Source organism: Theobroma cacao, chromosome 3 (assembly GCF_000208745.1).
Source record: "Theobroma cacao cultivar B97-61/B2 chromosome 3, Criollo_cocoa_genome_V2, whole genome shotgun sequence".
NCBI classification, from domain to species: Eukaryota; Viridiplantae; Streptophyta; class Magnoliopsida; order Malvales; family Malvaceae; genus Theobroma; species Theobroma cacao.
In genome coordinates this window covers 29,026,571-29,043,199 of record NC_030852.1, presented here as the reverse complement: position 1 = coordinate 29,043,199, position 16,629 = coordinate 29,026,571, and the positions used below count along the sequence as shown (strand labels likewise).

At 34.5% G+C, this 16,629-nt stretch overlaps 2 protein-coding genes across 6 annotated transcripts; both read left to right on the top strand.

Annotated features, from left to right (window-relative positions):
* On the top strand, window positions 2,450-6,388 carry LOC18605605. 2 transcript variants are annotated; one of them, XM_007038703.2, is made up of 2 exons: window positions 2,450-2,797; window positions 4,599-6,388. In XM_007038703.2, the coding sequence occupies exons 1-2, from the start codon at window positions 2,705-2,707 to the stop codon at window positions 5,961-5,963; spliced, it is 1,458 nt and encodes a 485-aa protein (XP_007038765.2). In that variant the 5' UTR covers window positions 2,450-2,704; the 3' UTR covers window positions 5,964-6,388. The 2 variants fall into 2 exon arrangements, with proteins under 2 accessions (XP_007038765.2, XP_007038766.2); XM_007038704.2 differs by having other exon boundaries at window positions 2,460-2,809.
* LOC18605604 (putative transporter arsB) lies at window positions 9,978-15,655 on the top strand. Of its 4 annotated transcripts, none has more exons than XM_018117452.1 (5): window positions 9,978-10,038; window positions 10,170-10,273; window positions 12,172-13,609; window positions 13,717-13,906; window positions 15,183-15,655. In XM_018117452.1, exons 3-5 carry the CDS (start codon window positions 12,428-12,430, stop codon window positions 15,449-15,451), a joined length of 1,641 nt encoding a protein of 546 aa, XP_017972941.1. In that variant the 5' UTR covers window positions 9,978-10,038; window positions 10,170-10,273; window positions 12,172-12,427; the 3' UTR covers window positions 15,452-15,655. The 4 variants fall into 4 exon arrangements, with proteins under 4 accessions (XP_017972941.1, XP_017972942.1, XP_017972943.1 ...); XM_018117453.1 differs by having other exon boundaries at window positions 10,170-10,302; XM_018117454.1 differs by having other exon boundaries at window positions 10,167-10,273.

The following is a 16,629-nucleotide window of genomic DNA, read 5'->3' as shown; positions in this document are numbered from 1 at the left end:
GAGAAAGAGCCAAAAGTGAATGGGGGTTGTGATATCATTATCATAGAGGGAAAAGATAACGGGGTAAGAGAGAGAGAAGAGAAACCGAACCACTCGTGCAAGTTTAGTTAAAAAAAAAAAAAAGTGTGTGTGGGGGGGTGTGGAGAGAGACGAGAGAGAAGGGAGTGTCGCTGTCCTACGTTATGCACGAAAGCCGATTATCCGAGCAAGTTGATGAGCACACGTGCACAGCTTTGACAAAAGAGTTCCCTCGTTCCAATGTAACAACAAAGAATGAAAACAAACAAATAAATAAAGAAAGTAACGGGATTGCTCGCTTTGTTGCTCATGAATGAATAAAAAATACCCCTTTAAAACTTTGCAAATTTAGCGGTTGCCAACTGCTATTGTCTTGTCCCCGTTGAGGATTTTCTTCTCTTTTTTTTTTTTTTCTATTTTCATGTAAGTTGTACTACCTATGCATAGACTCTTGAAAACAGTGCGTGAAGGGAAAACATAGAATAAAAGAATATGAAAGAGAATTATTTATCCTACTCAACTCAAAAACCAACAATTTTTTGCACGTATAAAATAAATTATCCATAATAAAATTTTATGTCTGTTCATCACCTAAGTTAAATTTAAGCAAGTCATAAGAAAATTCTCATACCCCTCTCTCTCTCTCTCTCTCTCTCACACACACACACACACATAATAACGGGGTAAAAAATAGTTCTTACACTCGTATACATCGTTAAATTTTAGTGATTTATATTATTGGGCATTGAGGCTTTTTTTTTTAAGTTTTATGAGTAAATTACAAAGAAATATTATATAAGTTGAAGTAGAAGAGATTTATTTATTTTTTTAAATCTGAAATTTGATACTTAACTGTCTTTGATTTATCCTTATACTTTTTTATTTAAAATCATTATTTTATTTTTAAAAAAACTGATTTTAATTTTTATTGTTAGTATTAATTTAATAAAAAATAGATATTTTAATTATTTTATATATGACAGCGTAAAAGATTTTAAATAAAAAATACACGACATTTAATCAAATTTTAAATTTTAAAAAATAAATTTATTTTGTTAAAATTTTTTTTATCATTTACCCTTTTTGATTAGTTGGCCCACAAATGCCAGGCGAAGGTAGCCAACGAATGAAAGAAATGGCAGTCACGAGAGTCTTGCATGGGACGTTGGCGACAGGTGACAAATGCACGCACATAGTCACAAAACAATGAAACTCACGAGTTTCTCACACCTTTCTCTTACCTTCTTTCTTTTTCCGCCATAACTGCGTAGCAATGGCATCCTGAACAATTTTCAATAAAGCGGAAGGGCAATCCCGTCAACTTCCTCGCTACAAAATGCGAAGCGTTATCTTCTTCGGTGAAAACTCCCAGTGGGACTTTAATTATTGCCAAGCTTTTGTTACTTGTTGTTTGAACTTAAAACAGAAAGATTTATAATTACAAAATCACATTTATTTTATTACATAAATAAATTAAATATATAGTAATAATAATTAGAGAGAGAAATATAAGAGAGTGAGGATACACAGCTGTTTCTTGTCCACTCTGTCATCTTTATTTTAGTAAGATTTAGCCACGTCATATTATGAATCTATACTAAGATTAGCCAATCAATTCCTTTGTATACATCGTGAAAATGCCATTTTACATAAAAACATAAGCTATTGTCTTATAACAGCGAAATACTATTATGTAAAAGTGATAAAACGAAATACTATTCCATCTACAATAAAACTCAAATGAAGTCTTTCCCACAATCAAATTTGCCAAAGCTTTATTTTATGTACTTAAAAAAAAAAGTACTACTACTATACTCTTTATGCCCTGTTCGACTGATAGTACTATATTATAGTTGACTTCATGTGTCTCATATAAGCTGTTTGAATTATTTTTCCTGAAAAAAACTAAAGATGAGAAAATGATAATCTTAAGTTAGAAGATTTGTTATACTTAATTATTTTGTTAACTTAATTTCCTTTCTCATAATTGTTTATATTTAATTATTAGTTATTTTTTATATTTGAATATTAATTCTCTAATAAACTAGATACATTTTTACTTCAAGATTAAATTTGAAATCTATTTTATCTTGAAATTATTAAATATACTTTAAAAATAAAAGCATTATTACTTTTGAGCACTATTTCTAAATGCAGGGTATGTGTATTTTCAAAAAGGAAAAAGAAAAAGGAATTATTTAGTATTAATTTCTAATTGGTGGGAGTATCATACACGAACTTCCCGCAAGAGTCCATAAATTACACATGAAAGCAAAATAGATTTTTTTTTTCTTCGAAAAAGAAGCAAAATACAAGCAGCAACAAATGAGGAAAAACTAAAACCAGTGGGTCCCAATCATCTTTTAGATGACGTGGCAATAACTCGGTGCAAAATGGATGAAAACTGGAGGATAACGACTGGAGGGGAACTGAACCGGAAGAGAAGGAAAAAAGGGGAAAACACAAGCAAAGAAAAAAAAAAAAGGGATGCAGAGCGGATAGCTGATCTATATGAATTGATTTAAAAATAAAAATTAACATCTTCAACTTGTCATTTTTTTAATTTTTATTTCAGTCCCGTTGTCTTCAAATCGTTTGAGATTTGTTGAATCTTGAGAGTCAAAAGAGATCAAAGTTACATGAAGCTGATGTTATTAACGCAATGTTTTAAGCTTAGAAATCGAAGATGAGAAGCGTAAACGACAGCGTCGAGACCGTCAACGCCGCTGCTACAGCCATCGTCTCCGCCGACTCCAGAGTCCAACCTACCACCGTTCAGGTACATGTTTATGTATGTATATGCGAATCTTAACATCCACTTTTACTCTTATTTAAAAAAAACCTTTTTCTTTCCGATTGGTTACCTGAGAAAATTATCGGGAAATTCGGGACTTTGAGATTACTTAAGCTCTCTTTTGAATCGAAAATCTTAAGGGAGGAAAGAATAGAAGACAGCAAAAGTGTTGTTTCCGAAATTTTGTTGGTGCTGTTCTTTGCTTGGGTTTTTTATGTTGAAAGTCTGAAATTTCGTTTCGTGATTTGTCTCAAGTATTGAACTTTCTTGCTGTTTCTTTGTTCTCTGTTTGGTTGCCGAGGAACCGAGGTAAAGTAAAAGAAGTTGAAATTTGGATCTTGAGTTTTAATTTGTTTTAGTCTTGGCAGGCAAGTCAATTAGCTGAGCTAGGCTCAGTTAAGGTTCTGCTTTTACTTTTTGGTTTTGCATCAAGAATAGGCATAAAAAAAAAAACTCTTAACAGTGGAATTCGACTTATCAAACAAAAAAGAAAAGTAGATAAGAAAAAGAAATTCAAAGAAAAAAACATCGTTTTATATACGTACTTCTAAAGTGCAGATTTGAGTTTTGAAAGTTTAACTATTCCTTTTTTCTTTTTCTTTTTTTTTTAAAATTAAAATAGTAAAATTTCCGGTATTATGCCTCTTTGTCAGTTTTCTGCAATTCCTTCCTGCTTTGGGTGGGGGCAGCTTTTCTGTTCATTTTAGTGTCTTTTGTCGAAGAATTTGCTGATATCAGGCTAGAGTGTATTACAGCAATTTTTTAAAAAAGAGATATTACGTTGTGGCGGAAAAATAAGGAGATTTGACAAACACAATATAAAAGAAATGGAACTTAATTGGTCATTTGATATCAATGGTTTACAGGTTTTTCTTGGTATATTTGCCATTTTATTGAGATGCCTATAGAAACATCTTCAGGGAAGAACGAAGTTTGATTAGCCAAAATAGTTGATCGGTCTTGTATTTTTGGATTAAAAGTAATTTTCAAAAACTGTGTAATTTGCATTCTAATGTGTAGTCTTCCTTAGAATTCTTAAAGAGTAATCAAAACTAGTTATTCCTTAAAGTCATAGATATGTATGTATGTATGTATGTATGTATTGCTATTGTATGTCAAAAAGGCATTCATGATCAATGTTGTGCTAGTGCTATTCTTATGATGTTGAGACTTGTTTCTGCTGCTTTCATGTGAAGTTTGCTTGTGTGCTTGAACTTTTTTTCATGTATGTCAAAATGTACACAAGAAATTATCCAAGAAACATGGAAAACCAGAGTTTAATAAACATACAGCAACTACCAGGCAGAGAAAAATTTATCAACTTTAGGTGTGGGAATTAGTCATCCTGATGTACTCATTATCATGTTTGGGCAGAGGGACATGCTATTTTAGAGTCTGATAGATGCATTAGATGTGAAGTGCAATCTTGCTTGACTATATTTTTATTTTCAGACTTGAAAAATTTTGTGTTGATAAAGCATGATGCACATGGTGTTCTCCAACAAGTCAGCACTCAGCAGCATGAGAGCAGATGTTTAATTTCGGGTGGCTTAAATTTTCAAATTGAATTTTTCATGATGCTATAATACATTGGTTGAGGGAGGTGTAGAGACTGAAGATGGTGTTCATCTTGCTCTTCATTAATCCTTTGCTCCCATATTGTTCTGGGTGCTGAGAGTTGAAATGAATGTACCTATATTGCTCACTGCCTTATGTAGAATACTTGAAGATGGAAAACTTATTTTCCGTACAAAATACTGATTCACAGTCTTTCATTTAAATACAGAAGAAAAGATGGGGAAGCTGCTGGGGCCTTTACTGGTGTTTTGGATCTCAGAAAAACAGTAAGCGAATTGGCCATGCTGTCCTTGTTCCTGAACCTGTGGTACCAGGAGCTTCAGTCTCAACTGCTGAAAATGTAAGTGATCCAACTGGCATTATACTGCCCTTTATTGCCCCTCCCTCATCTCCTGCATCATTCCTCCAATCGGATCCTCCATCTGCCACCCAATCACCAGCTGGATTGCTGTCCCTAACTTCCCTTTCTGTTAATGCCTACTCCCCCCGTGGCCCTGCATCCATTTTTGCCATAGGCCCTTATGCACATGAAACCCAGTTAGTTACACCACCTGTATTCTCTGCCTTGACAACTGAACCGTCCACGGCTCCTTTTACACCTCCTCCTGAATCTGTTCAACTGACAACACCTTCATCCCCTGAAGTACCATTTGCTCAATTGCTGACATCTTCATTGGAGCGTGCTCGGAGAAACAGTGGGATCAATCAGAAATTTGGATTATCCCATTATGAGTTTCAGTCTTATCAAATATATCCTGGGAGCCCTGGTGGTAATCTCATATCACCGGGTTCAGCAATCTCTAATTCTGGCACATCCTCTCCTTTCCCTGATAGACGTCCAATCCTTGAGTTCCGCATGGGGGAGGCTCCCAAACTTTTAGGGTTTGAAAATTTTACCACTCGCAAATGGGGTTCAAGGCTAGGTTCTGGATCATTGACGCCAGATGGACTGGGGCAAGGTTCAAGACTGGGTTCTGGATCTGTGACTCCAGATGGTATGGGGTTGGGTTCAAGGTTGGGCTCGGGATCATTGACACCTGATGGTTTGGGTCCTGCCTCACGAGATGGTTTTCTTGTAGGGAGTCAGATTTCTGAGGTAGCATTGCTTACTAACCCAGCAAATGGACCTAAAAATGATGAAACGATAGTTGATCACAGAGTATCCTTTGAGTTAAGTGGTGAAGATGTTGCACCCTGTCTCGAAAGCAAGTCATTGCTTCCAAGTAGAGCCGTGTCAGAATATCCAAAGGACTTGGTGGCAGAGGGCAGAAAAGAAAGAGATGGAATAAAAAAAGATCTAGAAAGTTCTTGTGAGTTGTTTATTAGGGAAACTTCCAATGAAACAGTTGAAAAAGCATCAGGAGAAGCTGAAGAGGAGCATAGTTATCAAAAGCATCGCTCTGTTACACTTGGTTCAATTAAAGAATTCAACTTCGACAATACAAAAGGAGAAGCTTCTGATAAGCCCACCATCAGGTCCGAGTGGTGGGCCAATGAAAAGGTTGCTGGAAAGGAGGCTAGGCCTGGTAATAGCTGGACTTTCTTCCCTATGTTACAGCCAGAGGTCAGCTGATTTTGGAACTATGCAACTAGGTTCACCGCAATGCATAAACTTGCGCAATAGATTTGCAACACTAAGCCACTAGCCTTCAGTTGTTTGATCTGAAGATTGTACTTCCTCAGAGTCACAGCTTCAACAGTCTGGTATTAGATGGTGGACTAAAGGCTAGTTTTCAGAGGTCAGAAGAGTCTTTATTCCTCGTGACCTGAAAGATGATCCAGTGAAGGAATACTTTGTTGGGGTCAACAGTGTGGGTACTGTTAGAGCATTCTTTTAATATTTCTTTCCCCGATGTTATACAAAAGAAGAAAAATGAATAGTATTCACATATAGTGTTGTGTTATTATTATTATTTTTATTTTCTTCTAATATGTAATAATAATAAGGATAATTTTTTTTTCATGCTAGTAAATTGCAGCTCATTTGGTGATTTACGAGGTTAATATCTTGCTCTTTTTCGGCAACTACAATGCATTGTTTCAGCACCCATTCAATATCATTCTACTACTCACTGTATGCATTAGTTCTATGTTAATTAATCAACAGCCAACTCAACCTGGTGCCTAGTTGCCATTTTGTGAACTACACCATATCGATGTATGAGTCTGCTTCCCAAAAATTAAAAATGCTATGAAGATGATCCATACGCTTCAATTGCCAGTTCATTCTTTTTCTATCAGGAATTATTTTTTATTTACCGGCTCCTGGAAATTTGTGGCTATGTTTTAACTTTGCTTTTGTGTGTCAAGGTGTTTAACAAAGGCCTGGCCATGGACATCTAGTTAAGCTAGTGCACAAAGAAATCTCCTTAGGAATTGCAAATATTATGAGGCAGCATCCAGCATGGCATCGTCTGTTGTCACTGATAAGAAAGGCAGTTAGTAGGATTCTTGGGATGGAAAAAGTAGAAGAAAGAACACATCTGCTCACTATTAATAAATATTGCTCTGGGACTGCTGGCAGAGAAAAAAAATGGGTCTTCCTGTGGTTAAACCTCTCAAGGCTCATTACTTCAGGTAACTTCTTTGCGTCCTGAACACTAGTTAGAGTTGATGGCCAAATGGCTAATGCATACCATTTTTTATGCCAGGCTATCAGGTCAAGTGTAAATTTCATTGGAAAATATTAGTAGTTTGGAAGTTAGAGCAAGCCCAAAAGCCAGTTTCAATATCTGGATCCAGAATTAACCAAATAAAGAACCCACAGCTGAAGCAGTCCTAACTCCGGACCAACTCTGGATAGCATTGAAGTCGGGAAAGCAAGTATGGTGCAGAAAGTAGTTGATGAGTCAATATGCTTTTAAAAGACAAATCTTTGTACGGCATAGATGGATCAGTAAGACAGTGGAAGTTTTTAGTAGATCATAAAATGATGGTTGATGCCAGCACTTTTTATGCTGGCTAAGGATAAGCAGCATAACTAGCAGCCAAGCTATGTCTCTATCCTGCCCACCTATCCATGAGAAAAATCAACAGACAGAAAAGATAAAATAGCCTGTGGCCCACAGAAAATGGACTCTGATTTACAAAGTCACACTAAGATCGACGGGGATTTTGCGGCCTCACTTCTGCTCTGTTTCTTTTGTCAAATCCTTCTCTTTCTTAGTATCTGACCAACTGACCAACGCTACAAATCTTCTCTTTTCTATCAATAGAGTAAGATTGGTATTTGTCCATTTGGAACCTGATGTTTACAACTGAAGCCAAAGTCCAAGCTTCACATTGTAGTGAGTTGAATCCAAAGCTTTGAATCTGAATGAGGTTTTTGCGTTCACTATTGAACCATTTTAGCCGAAAGTTGTTTCGTTTTTTCCCCTAATTTGGAAGAAAAGTGATTTGAGTTTCAGGACTCCTCTCAAAAGACCAAGTCCTAAAAACTGTTTTTTCCAAAAAAGAAAAGTCAACAAATTGAAATTGGGCTGATTCTGCTTGTAATGGTTATAAATGGGCCGAGATCCCTCTGCCCAACAGAACCCGATTCTTCGGCTATCGGGTTGTATCATTTTGTATCGGGTCAAACAGTGTCTCGCGCCGCTCAATACTTCAGTTCGTTTTACAGGTTACACCTATTTTTTCTTTTTTTTTTTTAAGTAAAAGAAAATAAAAATAATGTACTTATATCAAAATAAAACATGAGAATGAAATTCGCATAAGATTGCTTAATAAAACTAAAACATTATCTCTAGGAAGATTTTTGAAAAACATCATACTAATAGAATATTTAAAAATCATATTTATAAGAAAATCTAATAAATAGTTAAATTCGCAATATACATAAATAATACTAATCTGTCAATCATCTTTTAAGAAATTTTTAATAATTAAAATTAAATTTGAATTAGTATTGATTTATTTGTTTTCATTTGAATCACCTGTGTAGTAATTTTGTTATCCACAACTTAAATCACTTAACCACATTTGTCATTCTAGATCATTGACAAGTCTCAATAAATATCTCATAATTCTACTTGATATAGAAAATAATTTTCAAATTTAACGAAAAAGCCCTATTTTCAGTTCCCAGACCGCATTTCCTTCTTTTTCTTTCTATCGAAAAACAAAAACATCTTTTTCTTTTGTTATATGAGAGTCAAATTCACAACTCAACACGTAACTATAAATGCATGCACTAGACTTCACATTACAGGACCAATAGGCTAATGAAACCTTAACGAAGAGTATATGAACCTAGTCCTTAAAGATTTGTTTCCAAGAAGTTTCAGAATTAATGTAAATGTGACATTTTTCCTTGGGTTTTATCACAAGTCGTAACACAAGTCATAGAAAGAAAATCAAACAAATAAGGAGCGAAGGAAATTAAGGATCTTCAACATTCTTGACTAATTAAACCTGAAAGTGATGATAGTCTTGGCCGTTACTATCTCTCAATTTTAATTTTTTTATTATATATATATATATATAATTTGAGATATATGAATTCATAATGTTTTATGATTATTTTTTAATTACTTTTTATGTAAAATCCTAAATTCGCTGCTGATCACTACACTAAAATTAAATTGTTTAATAATTTTTAAAATTTGTTAAGAAAAATATAACACAAACACTATTTATTATATTACTATTTTTTTAATTATTTTTTTTTATATTTTGAAGCTAATTTATTAGTTATTGTCCTTTCTGTACTATAAGATTATAGTATGTAAGATTCAACTTTCATTACTCTTAATCTTATTTCATATAGTTTTCAAGCCAATAATACATGAAAGATTAAAAATTTACAAAATGTTTGGCAAATTTTTTTATATTTGGAAAAGGGGAGATTGGAAAAAAAAAATTGAATAAAGAAATATACACATTTACCATTAACCTAAATACATGGACTTTGCTTTTCATTAGTAACATATTTTCTTTTCAAAAGCAGCGTCACTGCTAATTAAATACATGATGTGCCTTACATTTTGCAAACATAAATACTTTTCAAAAATAAAAATAATTTTGCTAACATATATAATCAAAATAATAACCTAATAAATTTATAAAATTTTCATGTTGCATCTAAATATTTGATTTAATAGTATGTACATGTATTTTCTTGTTTAAATAATATTTAAATTTGAATTCTCTATTCAAAATTAATAAAAATTATTATACTATATGATATGATAATAAATTCTTAACTTATTCTATTTACATAGAGCATATATATACATATAGACGTTTGCTTGATGCACTCCTCAGCCTTTATTTCCTATTTTAAGACTTGAAAATTAATCATACGTGGTACGAACCCAAAAAAAAAGAGAAGAGTCTTTATGTAGCTTTTCCCCGGTAGATACGCTTCCCACAAAGAGGACAGTAATTTCAACTTTATCCAGCTAGATAGTGACCTTACGACCTTAACGTAAAGTGCACTGTTATGCGCATGATTGACTGATTAGCAGCCCACCGTCCGAGCAAGTCATTGGAAGTTTCTTTTGGTTAACTTGCATCAAAAGTGAATCTCCCAAAAAGTATTCTTAAATATCATCCCAAACCTGGTTTCTTCTATTATAAAAGCCCCACACCTTCACGTCCAACCCAAGGCGCTCTCAACGCCATTATAGCTAGTACAACTTTTTGTTAAGGTGAGTTTAAAGTGCTTTCTTTTTGAGAGGAATAGTCACAATAAGTAGATTGTGAGACAGATTATTATAGCATTTGAATTACATATGGATATTGAGATTTGAGCTAATTAATAGTTCGTTGAATATAGCAGAGGCGAAGATAGATGAACCATAGGCGCGTTTGGATAGATGAACCATAGGCGCGTTTCTTCTATCTTGTTTGAAAACTTCCCATCTGGGTGTTTCCCGTTTTAAGGTATTTTTGAGGTATTTTTGCATGTACAGGTGGGCATGAATATTTCTACCCCTTCGCTTTTTTCTTGTGTTTTATGGTTGAACCGTGTTACCATTTAGGACCCAGGGGACTAACTGTTTTTTTGTGACTGAATTGTTTGGCCTATTTGATCTCTTTGTAACAGGGGATTAGCAGCTGAACGGGTTTTCTTTACCCTCTCTGTTTTTTTCTGGCAACCCCCTTGCCAGCTCTTTCAATGAAATGTTCATGCCCTTAAAAAATATATATATATATATATATATATTTGGTCGTTTGACGCATGGACAGGGAGCATATGTGACCATGAGAGTAGCATTTTATAGAAACAAGTTGAACTATTTGATTTGTTTTTTTGGTATTTTAAAAGCATTTTGTATGCGTGTTGTGGCCAGGGTATACGTACTTGCCATTAGAATCCGGATTTTATCTTTTTTTTTTTAAAGTTGGTTTTATCTTATACTACCATTATGTATTGCACTAGTTATCCTGACGACGATGATGATGATGATGATATTTTTGTTTGTATTTTTCTCGAGCTCATTTTTATTTTTCTGACATGCAAGAGATTTTGCATGGAATATCTTTTTGCATGACTAGTTACTTTTCCGTGTATTTATTGTCTGCTCTCAAGCTGTTTCGTTACTGTTCAATGAACGTCTTATCAGGATATTTGAGTTGGGTTTTTTTTCGAAAATATCCCTCATAATAAAGTATTTTTGAAAATAATTTTTTTTATTTTTAGTCAAGATAAATTAATTTTAGACAAAACTACTTTTAATGAATCCGATCCATATGTTTAGGTCTGTATTTCAAACCGATTCATATCCTTTGAGTTTTCTTCACAAAACCATTCATCTTTGGAGTATTACTTGTTAGAAAGAAAAACTTTTAAGCATTTTGAGCATTTTGAAGTGGTTTTTAATACACGAAGAAAAACTTTTGAACGGTGATTTTTTATACATGAAAAAAAACTTTTGAGCATTATTCACCAAATAGGCATATTCGTTGATTATATTATTAAATGGAATATGATGTGCTGTTTGAAGTAGTTGATTTTATTAAATGAAATTTAATAGTTTTGGTAGTTTTTAAGCATTGCGTAATTAGTTTTTGCGTATTGTGTGACTAGTTTTTAAGTATTATGTGACTAATTTTTAGATATTACGTAACTAATTAATATGGTATTGCGTGACTGGTTGATAAGTATTGCGTGACTAGTTAATAAGGCGTTGCGTGACTGGTTTGTAAGCATTGTGTGACTTAGGCATTGTCTAAAAATCAATCACGTAATACCTACAACCTAGTCATGCAATATCTAAAAACTAGATACACAATGATTAAGTCATATAATACATAAAAATTAGTCTTATAATACTTAAAAATTAGTGACATAATATCTAAAAACCAATAATACAAATACGTAATAATTAATTGATTTGCTTACTCGCAGTCAGATTTAAGTTACCAAAGTTATACAGTATTTTAATTTAGAAATATGTCTAATCAATTTCAACCACTCAACTTTGAAGTTATATGAATATAAACTAATAAATTTAAGAATTTAAAACACATATTTTGATGTCATCTCTACTTTTTGAGATAATAAGAAAGAATTAGATAGTGAGATAAACAGTATTTGATAATAAAGAGAAATCGAAATTTGATTTTAAAATTTTTATTTGAATAGCGAGATGGAGAAAATCGAAATTATTTTTATTTATTTAAAATTATTTAAAAAACATTGTTATCAAATCATATTAAAAATTAATAAAAAATAATTAAAATTATAATAAATAATATTTTTAAATTAAACTTACAAACAAAATTATCTGTCACGATTTCCTTTTTAAGTTTCGTAATGTTGCTTGCTTTTGTAACAGTGTCTTGTTCGGCGTCAAATCTTGTCTTCACTCACTGACAATGTTCGACGGGTTGGCTAATCAATATCTCGGCTCTTTAGTGCATGCCCCTAGGCAGCTAGTTTCTGATAAACTAGAAGTACTTGAAAGGACTACAGTTCCGATATATAAGATTTTTAGGGTTTAGAACTTCATGCACGTGCTGGAATTCTACTGAATAAGATTTTGAAGATTCGAAACTTGCTAGCAAGAAGAACATTTTTATTGTGCTGAGAAAATGGACATGGCTTCTCCGGTTGATGTAGTTCTAGGATCCATTGCTTTTGCAGTCTTTTGGGTATTGGCGGTTTTCCCTGCAGTACCTTATATGCCAATAGGGAGAACAGCGGGCTCCCTACTTGGGGGCTTGCTTATGGTTTTATTCGGAGTCATGACTCCAGATCAAGCTTATGATGCAATTGATCTCCCAATAATTGGTCTTCTGTTTGGAACGATGGTTGTTAGTATCTACCTTGAAAGGGCAGACATGTTCAAATACTTGGAAAAGTTGCTTTCATGGAAGAGTATGGGACCGAAGGATTTGATTTGTCGAATTTGCCTGATTTCTGCCATTTCAAGTTCTCTTTTCACCAATGATACCACTTGTGTGATTTTGACTGAATTTGTGCTGAAAATTGCAAGGCAACATAATCTTCCCCCTTATCCCTTCCTGCTTGCTCTTGCCACAGCTTCAAATATCGGGTCTGCGGCAACTCCAATTGGAAACCCCCAAAACCTGGTCATAGCATTTCAAAGTAAAATTTCGTTTGGGGATTTTCTTATTGGAATTCTGCCCGCCATGCTTGCGGGTTTAATTGTGAACGCTTTACTTCTTCTATGCATGTATTGGAGGTTGTTATCTATTCCGATGGATGAAGAAGATGCCATTGGAAAAGTAGTAGCAGATGAAAATAGAATTTTTCCTTGTGATTCACCAGCCACGATGTTACATTCTTCATCATTAAACTCTCAAGAATGGAACTCCATATTGGAAACAATGAGCCCACAAATATCTCCCAAAACTAATACAAACACAGCTTATGTTGACACTCTTAAAAACCGAGAGAGTTTTGCTGAGAGTGAAATGATCCAGATGTTATCCAAGAGCGCAGTTGAGTCTAATGCAGTAATGATAACCGTGACAAGTGTTGGTTCTTCCGAGAGAAGTGAGGCAATTCCACTTCTATCAGAGCAACATAGAGTGAGGGCACCAGTCTTCGTAGAATCTTCGAAACCAGTAGGGAAGGAAAACTTGGCCACAAGGTGGAAAAGGATAATGTGGAAACCATGCGTGTACCTTGTTACCTTAGGAATGTTGATTTCGTTTCTTATGGATTTTAACATGTCCTGGACTGCAATCACCGCTGCAATTGCTCTTATAGTTCTTGATTTTAATGATGCTCAGCCTTGCCTAGAAAAGGTAATCTGCAAACCAGAATGTTCTTGCTATTGCATCTTTTGCTTCTTGTAATCTCTTTGACGTGGGTACTTACTCAAAGTTCTGCTACACTTCTTTTCTTTTACCAGGTGTCGTATCCGCTTCTAGTTTTCTTCTGCGGAATGTTTGCTACAGTGGCTGGCTTTAACAGGACTGGGATCCCAATCACTCTTTGGGACTTGGTGGAGCCCTATGCAAAGATCAATGATGTTTTCGGGATAGCAGTTCTTGCCATTGTCATACTTGTACTCTCAAATTTGGCTTCGAACGTACCAACTGGTATATGTTGATCTTTACACTCTACATTTTTTTTTAAAGTTAATGATATATTTCAGACGGAGGAAATCAAAAGTTCACCTCTGGATGAATTAGAGTCTGATTCAGGTCTGTTACTCTGAATTTTGAGAATAACAATCCTCAACCATCTCAGTACCCTATACCCAAAAAACTATATATACAATTCACTAGTAATCGCTTGCCTCCCTATTTCCTGCCAATTGCCCTCCCAAACAAAAGAGAAACCAAAGACAGCCTTGTAACTTTCCAGCAAACAAAATAGAGCTATTCCAACTACCAGTAAACACATCTGGTAAAAAAGTTCATTTCTAACATATGTACAATCAAAAAGAACAAAAACCAAAACCTCCACGGCAACATGACCCATAACCGACCAGAGGTAACTCATCCCAGCACTAGAAAGCCTCGTCCTTGATCATTCTGGAAAGCAGTCTCATCAATCACATAGAAACCATCAATTCACACAATAATAAGCCATACCAGTGGTTAATCCAGCACATTGATGAGGTCCTGAGCACGTTGAACTTCAGCTTTAGTGAGTTTATCAGCCAACAGATTGTTCTCTCTAAAAACGTGCTTAACCTCCGAACTTATTACATTCATCCCCACCACTGGTTTGATCCAACCCTCCACGTCTCTATGTCTCCTTCATTCCTACACCAAAAGAAGAATTCCGGTATGCGTCAAGGACCACCCTAGAGGCGGAGGGAGGGGGGGCTAGCTGGGCCCCGCTCTCCCAAAGTTTCAAAAGTTCATAATTTTTTCCTTGTTTTGTTTTAAATATTTATAATTTTATTTTTGGTTTTTTAAAAATTATATAATGTTACCTCTTTAAATATTAAATTTTTTATTTTTGTTTCTTCTAATTTGAAATCATGACTCCACTATTGGACTATTCCATACCTGATTCGCTATTTAACCTTGGCCCAAACCGCAACCCTAAGCTTGCTGGAGCTCCCAAACCTGATTCGCATCCCATACAGCCCCTCTAAACACAATTCCATTGCGTTGTAACCACACAGATCAAGAGATTGCATAAAATGCCATTCTCCAAACTTGTTCATCTCTTCCTCTAACGACTACCTCATTTTACAATTTAAAAAACTCTCTTGGCCTATTCGGGACCACCTCAAACTCTCCTGCTTACACACTCTACATTTGTCAGCGAGAAATGTTGCAGCTGTACAACACTGGCAGGTTTAGCCAGTCATTAAAATTAACATATATGCTCATGGTTTTCTTTTTATTTCTCAAACAGTTCTTTTGCTTGGATGCCCGGTGGCATTATCAGCATCAGCTATTTCTGCAACCCATGAGAAGAAGGCGTGGCTGATTTTAGCTTGGGTCAGCACTGTAGCTGGTAACCTGTCACTTCTCGGATCAGCTGCTAACTTGATCGTGTGTGAGCAAGCTCGCCACGCTCCAGTTGGCTACAATTTAACTTTCTGGAAACACCTTAAATTTGGAGTCCCTTCCACTCTTATAGTTACAGCCATTGGTTTGGCATTGTTGAAGAATGAGATTTGATTTGAAGAATCATATTTAGTTATTCTTAATAATTTTTAATTTATTAGTTAATATCAGCTTATTTTCTCTTTACAGTTATTGTCATATTGAGTAATGGGTTTGTATTGTGAAGTAGTGGTTATGTAAGATATAAATATTACATTGTAAATGTATTTACAAGTGTTATAGTTAAATGAAAAGATTGTAAAAAAACTTTGAGTTCAATTACATTTTCTCTCTCACTATATCTTTCTTTAGTCCTTCAGTTTTATTTTTCATCATTTTAGCAAATAATAGTCTACAAATATAACAAAAACTTTTAGATTTCCAACAGGCATTCATGATGTGCTCATAGAACATAGCCTACGTATAGTCATAACGACAAAGTTTGATTGGAATTAGTATATCATTTTGTACGTTTATTACCATGCTATCGTAATGTAAACCAGCCATTGTTTGACTTCAAAAAATTTCACAATAAAATTCTTGGTCCCTCGTTAGACATTGAATATGGATTTAATGCACGCTCACCTGCAACTTTGCAACTGGCATGGGTATTGATCCCTAAAGTCAGTGTGGAGCATTTACGTTTTCCACTTCATTGGTGCGTTCCTTCCACCAAGTTTTGTCATCTTTCACTTTGATATATTAATGGCTGTTTGAGAACATCTCTACTTACTCTCTGTTGCTGTTGACGGGGGATGGGTCTGTCTTATTGTGATTTGGTTCTCCCTTTTTCTTGTTTCGGTACATTACTCGTGTTAATTTATGCCGGCTATTTGAATGTTGCCTTGGCTGGGCTGCTTTGAACAATGAAATCTTTTGATTGGTTGAGAAAAAAAAACACGCTCTAAACTTTTGACTAAGCCAAAGGAAAGTTATCCAAAGAAAGCAGTAACAATGGTGGAGCATGCTTAAGAATAGGTGGATCGAAGTGACAAACAAGTTGAAGGATACCACACGTTCATTATCTTTCTTGTAGGAGAAATAAATTAAGGGATATAATTAAAGCTCTTTGATATTTCTACATGCCAAAGTCATACCATGGCATATTCTTTGTCACTGATGGTAGTCACAAACAGTTCTTTTTCTTTACTTTTCGTACAATTGCAAGTTCTTACTGTTTAAAATCAAAGTCATTTTGGTGCCTTAAAGTCTTGAATTGAATTTCATACTTTTTTTATGCACCGACCATTGAA

Excerpts from the sequence above, each read along its gene's own strand:
- LOC18605605 (XM_007038704.2), top strand. The coding sequence starts at position 2,705 with ATGAGAAGCGTAAACGACAGCGTCGAGACCGTCAACGCCGCTGCTACA. Across the intron at positions 2,810-4,598 it reads CCGTTCAGGTACATGTTTAT|AAGAAAAGATGGGGAAGCTG; the intron begins GTATGTATATGC and ends ATTTAAATACAG.
- LOC18605604 (XM_007038702.2), top strand. The coding sequence starts at position 12,428 with ATGGACATGGCTTCTCCGGTTGATGTAGTTCTAGGATCCATTGCTTTT. Across the intron at positions 13,610-13,716 it reads CTCAGCCTTGCCTAGAAAAG|GTGTCGTATCCGCTTCTAGT; the intron begins GTAATCTGCAAA and ends TTCTTTTACCAG. Across the intron at positions 13,907-15,182 it reads GGCTTCGAACGTACCAACTG|TTCTTTTGCTTGGATGCCCG; the intron begins GTATATGTTGAT and ends TTTCTCAAACAG.